Below are 10,285 nucleotides of genomic sequence, written 5' to 3' on the forward strand. Positions count from 1 at the left end.
ACAAGACCAAACAGAGCACAAAGTCAACACAGACCTTCAGATTTTAAACCAACCAGAATGAACAAAGTTGCTTCCTGCAAAGTCTCATGTCCCTTTGCTCCTCCTTTAGGTCTTATGGGAGGGGCCAATCATCTCCAAGCCTTATTCTTGAATTGGCCCTTTTGTCTTAACTGTTTTTGCCTTCTGGCAACTCTGCACAAGCACACACTGGGAACAGGCTCCCCCTGTTCCTCTGCCTCGCTGATGTCAGATTCTGAGGCTCTGGAGCCAGCACATAACTCTCAGATGGCCCTGGGCCTATCTCTGTGTCAGACGCAGATCCCTCGTCCAAGCCCTCCCCAGACTCCAGGACTGGCCCATGTTCCTCCCCACTGTCTGACTCTGCTGCCAGCTCCACAGGCCTCTGATAGACCACAACAAAGGAACACAAAATAGGTTCTTGGAAAGCTGTGTGGACCAGGTGATTTCTATTGGGCCTCCTGCCCAGACGCCTCGCAGAAGCCAAGATAGGCAGGAGGCCAAGAGAAAGTGCCTGTCTGGGCACACAGTGCTCCAGCATCAAGCTAGGTTGGCATTCCCCTGCGTCGATTTCAGGTTGTTCCTTCTCCCATCTCTTTATGATATAGCATATCCTCTTCTGGATAGAGAAAACATGGCAAATTCAGACTTCACAGTTCTAAACTGTGTCGCTGGGAGCGCCAGAAGAAATGAAAACAGTTGCAAATGCTCCATTGATTGCAATGCCTTATAATTGCTATAGTTGAAATCGTATGATTTTAGACAGAGAAGCTTTATTAGTATTTTACTGATTTTACATTTTTAATAGCCCCAGTGTTCAGCTGGTCTGCATGATAGGGAGTATTAAACCTCTTCTACACCAGGATTCCCCAACTTTGGGGCTGATTGGCATATTTAGTGTTTGGGAACATGCCATTAGTTTCAATTCAAAATAACAGTTTTTGAATTTACATTACTTAACTGCTGAATTAAAAATGTGAAAGTGGATAAAAAAGCAGATGGTAATGAAGAAAAAAGGAAATATGCTTTATTTTGTTTATCTTCAATATGCTATCTCAGTTCCACCACAAAACTAGTTTTAAATACAATAAAAAGGCATGTTTTTTTCTTAATTCTAATTAGCCACTATGGACTTGGAACAATTAATCTTGTATCTATAGGCAACATTTTCACTTACAAGATCTACTGCAATTCTTTGTTGTAGCTAAGATAGCTGTATTGCATAATGAGTAGAAACACTGGTTCCTTCATCAAATTCACTGTGTGCTTGCTATTTTTAAAAAGTTGTACTGAAGCTAATAAGACTATCTGTACATCAGGGATGTATAAATGAACAAAGTCAAAATGATGTTCAGGACCCTATACCTGAGGCCAGGTTGTAATTGCTAATAAATACAGTATATTTTGTTTTGAGTCTTTTACAGGACCAATATAAAGCCCAAATCCAATATAAATATCAAATATAAATATATCTTGCTTTTAATATTGCAGCCAATGACTTGTCCCCTAATAACAGAATAACAGAATTGGAAGGGACTGTTGGAAGAAATGTCCATCTGGGTTGAGTTCCAAGTGGGACGAAAGACACTGGAAACATGGAGATTGCTTGGAAAGATGGCTTAATGGTGGACAGCAGGAGCACCTGATTTGAGGTCCTGGGCAGAAAAAGAGCACATGGGTGACAGAGGGAGAGAGATTTATAACCTCTGTTGGGCTTTGAACTTGCTTCGTGTTCCTGTGGCAAGCAATGTATCCTGATTGGTTGTCAGACTCCCATGGGGCCATGCAGGGGTAACTTTGTAGGTTGTCTTTGAGCTTGGGTGAATCTTGCTGGGTGATGTAATCTTCCCAGGTGCCATGTGGTGAGATGGGTAGAGGGCTAATCCTACTATGTCCTGAGGGCCATGTCTTAATCCCATCACCCTGGAGCTGAAGTGGGGGCAGGGAGCTGCAGGGAGCTGCTTTGTCTTTAAAAACATGTTCCTCCTTTTCTCATCCAGGGAAATATAATATTCTGCCTTTTAAATATTTCCTAGAATATTTCTGTCATCTAGGAGAGGGGTGGGGTGCTAACTTTCTACAGGACATTGGAAGTCTTCTAGTCCAAGCCACTGCTCAAGCAGGGGACCCAATAACATTTCATATAACATTTCTGTTATTCTTTAAAGTCCAGAAGTTAAAGAGCTTGACTAATCTGAATTTCAGCCTGCATCACAACAACTAGCAGCTCAATGTCAACCTTCTACCATGGCAGAAGAGAATGCTCCTGAGAAGGTATGGCAGCACATCACAAATTAAGAAGAGAAGAATAATGAAGTCAAGCTGTCTGCATGAAATAAAAAAGTGTGACACAGCAAATCAGTCAAGCTGGTAGGAAGGGATATATAATCTTGAATCAGAATAGAGCTGGAAGAATAGAGCTTGGAGGTATTCTAGCCCAGCCACTGTTCAAACAGGAGACCCTATACCATTATAGACAAAGGACTGTCCAGTCTCTTCTTAAAAACCTTCAGTGATGAAGCACCCACATATTTTGAACTGGATGGAAAACTCATCCAATCCACTATACTAAATGCTAAATGCAGGATATCTGAGAAGTCATCTCTCTCCAAGCCCGCCCCACTTGCAATGGTGGAAGATGCCTACTAGAGAATAGAAACAGGCAGGGTCAAGGAAAAGAGCCTTTTCTATTGTGGCCCCTTCCCCCTCCCTTTGAAGGGTATCAAAACCTGGCTTTGTCAGCTGACCTGGGATCCTGAGGGGTGTGGCATTCGTTGCTAAAGGTGACTGATGGGATAAGAAGACCTCATCCCTATTCCATTGATTAATGTTGCACCACCAGGAAGAAGCTGCCATCTAATTTTCCACAGCCATCTCCAAGCCTCACCAACACTGCCTGCTCCATCATAACTACTGGCCAGATAGGTAACTGTCAGCAGAGAAACCAAACCAAGCACAGGATCATGTTTTGAACATTGAAAACTATTTCTTATCATGGAAAAAATTGCTTCTTGAAGATGATATTCATTCCTTGCTCAAGTAGTTCAATATTTTGGAGGAAGAAAAGCAGAAAGCTCTAAACTACATACATGTTCAAGGCCTCTATGTAAATGTCCATTAGGACATTGAATTACCAATATTAAATAATCCTGAACATGTATTTCTTATTCCACGTAGAATTTTGAGACACATGCCATGTAAGTTATAGAACATTTTTTAAAATAATTTTTTTATTTTCAATAAACAAACATACACAAACAAAACACAAAACATAAAAACATAAAACTTCTTTTTGGAAAGCGGTTTAATCCCGGGTTACATCTTTTTGTACAGACATAAATTCGAATTCATGTTCACTTTATATACCATTTCATATCTTATTTACCATTCTACATTTTCTATATAACTTCTCCCCTCTTTTCACTCTCTTAATTCTGTTTTATTTATTTCATCTCAATTTAAATCATTAAGTTTATATCTTTTGTCTGTTCTATTTCAATTATTCTATTATCTTTTCTCATTAACACAAAATTTCTCCTGTAATCACTGATTGAAGTATGATGCCTTTATATCTTTCCCCTAAATTTAACACTTAAAATAATATATAATTTTCATTCTGATTCTGCTTAGTACATTCTAAAGCTGCATACTATATTTTAAAATAAAAAAGAATAATAAGTTTATAATATAATTAAAACAATAATCCATAGCAAATTAAACTCTATCATTAAGTCTTAAGCATTTTACACATTCCTTTTAATATTTTATCCCATTTTATAATCATATAATATTCCAATTTTCTAACATTATTTCAAATACAAATACAACAATATAGTCTTATGTACTTTTGCAGAATCTCTTTTTTAATTATATTTTTTACTCATTATCTCTAAATAAATCCTGTTTCTTTACATCTTGTTTCAAACCTTTGTAACTTCTCTTCCCTTTTCCCTTTCCTTTCTTCTCTAGCCTTTTTACTCCCCCTCTTGATTTCCACCCTCTTAATCTCCACCCTCTTCTGTATTCCTCTTTTCTGTTGCTTTCTGACATTGTATCGATTTTTCACCTTATTTTTCCCTTTTTTGGTTGTTTTTTTAAGTCTTAAATTCTCCATTCTCTTTCCCCTCTTTCCCTTTTCTTCCCCAGCTAGAATTGCTTGTTCATTAAAGATGGCTTCTTCTTCATCCCAATCTTCTTTTTCTTGTAGTTTCTGGTAGGTAGAAATCACAATTTCTAAGAAATGGAAAACAGATCCAGAAGAGCCCTGGAAGAGCCCTGGAATTTCTTCCAGAAGAGCCCTGGAATTTTTAAATTCCATTTTCAGTTCATCAACAAGTAATGCCATTGTGAAAAAAAATTTAAACAACCCAAATGTTTTTAGTCTTTCAAATAATAATTTCCAAAAGTCCCAAAGTCACCAAGCAATCCAAATACACACAGACTGTTCCATTTAGCACTTTCTTCTTTTTATACTTTCTCTTCCTGGGGTTACAGTTCAGTTGCAAAATTCCAATTAAAATATATCTTTTAGAAGTTTTGTCACAATTTAGCTCTAGTCTTATAAATTCCAAGCAGCCTCCTCCAGCAAAGTCTTAATGTTAATTATTTTCCTCTCCCTTCCCACTTATAGCAAAAAAAAGTTTTTTTTTTCCAATGTTCAGAAATCTTTGTCCCCTTGGCTTTAATTTTCCAATTTAATTACCTGCTGATGCCAAAAATGGGTTTTTCCAATTTCTCATTTATCTGCTATCACCGTAAGGAAGGAGAGTGAAAAAAACCAAACGTTCCCTTTTTACTTTTGTTCACCGCTTTTTCCAAGTCTTCTTTGGGAGCGATGTATCTTTAATAAAATTTAAATTCCAGGGTATTTAAATGTTACTTGTTATCCCGATCAGCCAAAAACTTTCACTTCTCAGCTTCCTCCTGCGCATTCTTGTCTGGATGAAAGCTTCTTTGTGGCGGCCATTGCTGACAGCTGCTCCACCACTTTTGGAAAAGGGAGTTAAGCCAGCTGAGGAGGGGGGGTTGCAATTCCCCCGAACCCCTGCCGGATCTCCCCTGTCTTCAGTTACCTCTATGGGGTAACTATAGCCCCCAAATCCGGCTGGATCGGGGGCACTCCAGCGGCGAGTGCAGCAGAAACCGCGCACGATCGCAGATTCCTGCTGCTGCCGAAGCCTTGCAAACCGGAAACTCCGTTAGTTATAGAACATATTAATGTTCCCTATGGAGATGTCCATTTGTGCTGCTGATAGCTCACAACTGCTCACACACATGGTTCAACGATATGAAGTTTGTCATCTTGCATTCAGTGTCTCAATTGGAGATTGCAACTGTATACTTTCATATTACAACTAAATTTTGGAATCTGAATGTACCCGATTCCTTTTCTTGACTTTCATTACCTGATTCAGAATCAAATTCATTGTTTAGAGGAATATGCTTGTCCGGTTGGTGATCTGGATATGTTTGAATTTTAAGGAATTATCATTTAAAAACCTTTGCTTTATGGTTGGTAAGATGCTTTGATCACAACACTTCAACATATGGGTCAAACCCAATCCATGACCACAAGCAATCCCTGTTCCACTGCAATAATCTAAGAATATGCAGAATAAGTGAATTGTTATCCCAGAATTAGTATGTGCAAATTGTTAAAGCTGATGATAATATCAAGATGTGATGCAATCCAAACAGATTCTCTATCCTGAGTTATATTGGCCAAATATGAATTTATATGTTGAATACTTTATCAAGAACTCAACTGCTTGTGTGAAAGCTCACCCTTTACCCAATGATCAAACACTGTTGCCCTGTTCTACTATCATGGCACCCTTGGATCAAATTGATAATTGCTTTTGTTAAACTGGGGAACCAGTTTGCCCTAATGGGTAAAGAATCAGACTAGAATCTGGGAGACTGGGGGTTCTAGTTCTGCCTTAGGCACAAAGCAATAGAAAGACTGTAACTATACTTTATTAAGATAGATAGGCTATAACAAAATTCTACAAGACTGATTCTACTGCGCCTTCCCTTCTTCATATACCCCAGTGAATCAGTACTAGCTGCTTCTAAATATTATCTTATTTCCCAGGACTGAAATAATGTTTACCCCTTTTTACCTAGGAAATGGTTCTTGCATATTTCTGTCACAGTTCTCACTTACAACCCAGTCATGATTACAACTTGGTCTTGATGGGAATAATAATCTGAGTCTAGTTTGGGCTTGATGGTATCTTAGTCTGAATCCAAACCATGGTGGAAATGATTGCTATTATTGTAGTCTATTAAAATCACTACTGAAGTTGCTATGAGTTCAATGGGTTGCTTTGACACAGGAATTGCAAGTGCCTTCTCTATCTAATAAGGAAAAATAAAAGTTTGAACGATTTTGAAAAATAAACACACAACAATCTAGAAACTTTCCCCTTCAGGAAAATATTTATTTAGCCATCCATTGCAGTGTTATATCACACTTCCTCTTAGGCTGGAATACATAAAAATAATTTCATCTTATCACCATAACAAAACAGAAGGTGTTAGACTCACCTGAGAGCAATTTGTCCAAAGTTACTTGGTTAATTAAATGAACATTATATTAATTTTAATGTTTTTAATATATACACTATGAAATCTTAATCATTCTTATCAATCAGTACTCTAAAAAACACTGAGATTTAACAAAAGACAAACCAGAAATGAAAATAGAGCATGCTCTGATAACAATTAGAGGAAATCTCCTTTTCAGCAAAGAGAGCTTAAATGGATACTTCAGGAGAAAAAAAAACAATTCTTATTACGAAACTTTAAAAAAATCAACATTGCTAATATGACAAATATTATGGATGAGGAAGCAAACAACTTTCAGTTCAGCCCAGCCTCACCCACCTGGTATGCAAAAATGAAAAGGCCCCTTGCAAAATCTTTACTGTTTTACTCTTCACCCATGCCTTGAATGTAGCAAGATCTTAAATATCCACTGCTGTACTACCATTACGTTGTTTAGAGGGCATAAGTCTCCAGGTTATCAATACAAAGCATCAACCACGTTGAGTCTAACACGTTTCCAGTTAGACCACATTTGGGGTGAACATTTCATTCTGACCTCCAATAAATTTTTAAGTCCTATGACAGACATTGCATCTCTGCAACACTTTCACCAAGGCCCCTTTCACTTCCTTGTTCCTGAGACTGTAAATCATAGGGTTAAACATGGGTGTGACAATGCTATAGAACAAGGAGACCATTTTATCCTGGTTTGGTGAATGGCTTGAGCCAGGTCTCATGTACATGAACATAGCACTTCCGTAAAACAATACCACCACAGTGATGTGGGAGACACATGTAGAGAAAGCTTTACGCCGGCCTTGTGTGGAGTGAATCTTCAAGATGGTTATTAGAATGTGGACATATGTGATCAGTATAAAGGAAAAGGGACACAAAAGAATGAGGACAGCAATCACAAACACAATCATTTCATTGAGATGGGTGTCAGCACACACAAGTTTCAGCAGAACCAGGATGTCACAGTAAAAGTGGTTAATGACATTTGGACCACAGTAAGGCATTTGGAGAGTATTGACTACATGCACCATTGCAAGGAGGAAGCCAAAGAGCCAGGCTGCTAACACCAACTTGATGCAGACTTTCTGGTTCATCATGAGGGTATAGTGCAGAGGGTAACATATGGCCACAAAGCGATCATAGGCCATGACTGCAAGAAGGACACACTCAGTAATGGCCAGGCCAAAGAAAAAGTAGATCTGAACACCACAACCAGCAAATGAAATGGTCTTCTTTGGGATCCACAGGTTGGCTAATAACTGAGGAATGATACTAGTTATATACCAGATGTCTACAAAGGAGAGGTTACTTAAGAAGAAGTACATGGGGGTGTGGAGTTGAGAATCCAGCCAAATTAACATTAGGATGATCACATTGCCCATTAGTGTGATGCTGTAGACAATCACAAACATCCCAAAGAGAACAAAACGTAACTTTGGTTCACTGGCAAGACCCAAGAGGAAAAATTCTGTCACTGTTGTTTGATTCGCCATTTCTTCCTCCACTGCAGTGGAAGAAACAGCTTCCTCTGTAAAATACAATGGCTTACGTTATCAAGTATATTAATCAATGAGAGATCCTCTTAGAATTTACATTCACTTATATTAAAGCAAAGAAGTAACATTTATTCGACAGCTCTGGTTTTCTTCATTCCTGGAATAATTCCTACCCAGCAGTATATATCATTACAAAATTTCAGGGGTTTCAGTTTTTGTCATTCTGTTTATCTATGTATTAAATTCATAAATTGGATCCTTCATCACAACGAGCTCAGAGTGATATTTTGCAGGAATGTAATTCAAATGACTAATAAAAATAAGGCACAAACTGAGGGCATAAGGCATAAAGTTTTAAAAGGAGACAAAGTGGAGTGAAAATGAAATGCACATATAGCAAAGTGATTGTACAAATATCCAAATTATTATTAGCCAAAATTAGCAAGATCCTTGTAAGGGCCATGTGAATATATACAGCTGAAAGTATCACAGATAAACTGAAGTTCCTTCCAAGCAAGTATGATCAGAAAGTGGAGAGACATGGTGAAACTGTGGCCATTCCCTCAATAGAAACTTGCCACTTTTTAGAATCATCCAACTATTGTGCGAATCTAAAAGTAATCCGGACTGGCCCTACGTCGCTTCAGTGATGTTGGGGTAAGGAAGTGCTTTAAATTCCTAATGAGGAAGCAGCCTAAACTAATTTAATAATAAATTAATATAACAATGTAACCAATATTGCAATTTTTAATGCAAATGTAATATTTTATATATTGTACATAATATAAATAATAATAAATAAGAGAGAATACCTTATCAGGTATGACAAATTTGCAATTGAAAGCTAGCAGAAACTTAGGACTCAATTTTGGCATCAGGAGAATACAATTCCTAGACAACATCAAAGATAGCAATTATTATTTTTGTACTCTCCAAATGTGGTAGGAGCATGCTTTGCAGAATTCCTAGTCAAAGTTCCCAATACATCAGCACGGGAAAGCAGTTTTGCTTTTCACTAGAGTCCCGTGATCTATCTTTAGGAACAACATGCAAAAACAATGAGGGACTTGGCCTACAGAAATTCGTTTACCTAAAGCTACATCAAACATTTAATTCACAAATACACCCCCCATACTTACTTACCTGTTTACCTGCTTCCTTACTTTACTTATTTAAAACATTTATTATCACTATCATCATTTTCATATTGCTATCATCCTTAGTATCAAAAAATGCTTTCTTTTTTGAATTGCTAACAAATTGTGCATCAAAGCCCTTTGTGCATCAGCTTCAAACAATGTTAGACCAACATGAATGAAATGCTCCCCAATCTGTTGCAGACATAAAATAGTTCTAATGTATAAGCATTACATTCTTTCTCTCTCCCTCCCTCCCTTTCTGAAACAGATACTATTCTTTCTACATAAAATAAATATAACTTGAATGTACAAGTGACAACATACTAACCAAACTTAGTGCTATTCACCATCCTCATTCAGCAGGGTTAGGAGAAAAATGTTGTCCAATAGATCTGAGAAAAATCAGAGAGGGAAGGGAATGCTAGTTTAGTACAGTTTTAGTAGTGGCTTCTTAGAAAATCCTTATATTGCAAAATTCCAAATTATCAATCCCTGTCAGTCTTGGACTACAATAAATATCTGCAGTTTAAAAAATTGCTTCCTCTATAGGAAGAGGAAGCTATGGGAAAAAAATCAATAGTAGCTTTTTCTTTACTTACCCAGGTTAATGATGATTTAAAGAAATTGATAAATTGATTCTGTTGTAGGTTATGTGCTACCGAGATCACCTGTTGCAACTATACATCTTTGATTCAACCATGTGTGGCAATTCGGAAGCCAAATGAGCCTATTACACATCTGTGTATTCTGTTATCACCTTCTGTTCCACCCAATGGGGATTAAGACCAACTAATCTTCAGAGGTGAATTGAACAGTTGAGAGTAAAATAAGTCTAAAGAGAGCCTTGGCTGACTTTCCAAGGGACATTTCCAATCTTGGAAATCTTGCTTTTCTGTATCTTGTACAGAGGTGGATTCATGAACTGTACAGATGCAGATAGATAACTCAACAAGACGTCCATAACAAAGAACATTTATTGGTTCATCAGGTATCCTCATAACTCACGTTTGTGATGAAGTTCTTCTTTTATGACCAATCCTTTGTATATCTCCCTTGTAGGTAAAAGAT

General features: G+C 37.5%; 1 protein-coding gene across 1 annotated transcript; it reads right to left on the reverse strand.

Moving 5' to 3' along the window:
• Positions 1-3,254: 3,254 nt before the first annotated feature.
• Positions 3,255-8,075, reverse strand: LOC113444440 (olfactory receptor 2A12-like). Its single transcript, XM_026713212.2, has 2 exons — positions 7,162-8,075; positions 3,255-3,345 (listed from the first exon to the last, which is right to left on the reverse strand). Exons 1-2 carry the CDS (start codon positions 8,073-8,075, stop codon positions 3,255-3,257), a joined length of 1,005 nt encoding a protein of 334 aa, XP_026568997.2.
• Positions 8,076-10,285: the final 2,210 nt, after the last annotated feature.

Source organism: Pseudonaja textilis, chromosome 2 (genome assembly GCF_049901715.1).
Source record: "Pseudonaja textilis isolate UNSWEBS1 chromosome 2, rPseTex1.2, whole genome shotgun sequence".
In the NCBI taxonomy this organism is placed as follows: domain Eukaryota; kingdom Metazoa; phylum Chordata; class Lepidosauria; order Squamata; family Elapidae; genus Pseudonaja; species Pseudonaja textilis.

What these genes read in the sequence shown, in the direction of transcription:
- LOC113444440 (XM_026713212.2), bottom strand. Translation starts at nt 8,075, where the DNA reads ATGGCGAATCAAACAACAGTGACAGAATTTTTCCTCTTGGGTCTTGCC. An exon ending in TTGGTGAAAGTGTTGCAGAG is followed by an intron (nt 3,346 to 7,161) that starts ATGCAATGTCTG and finishes TTATGTCTGTAC; the next exon opens with AAAAAGATGTAACCCGGGAT.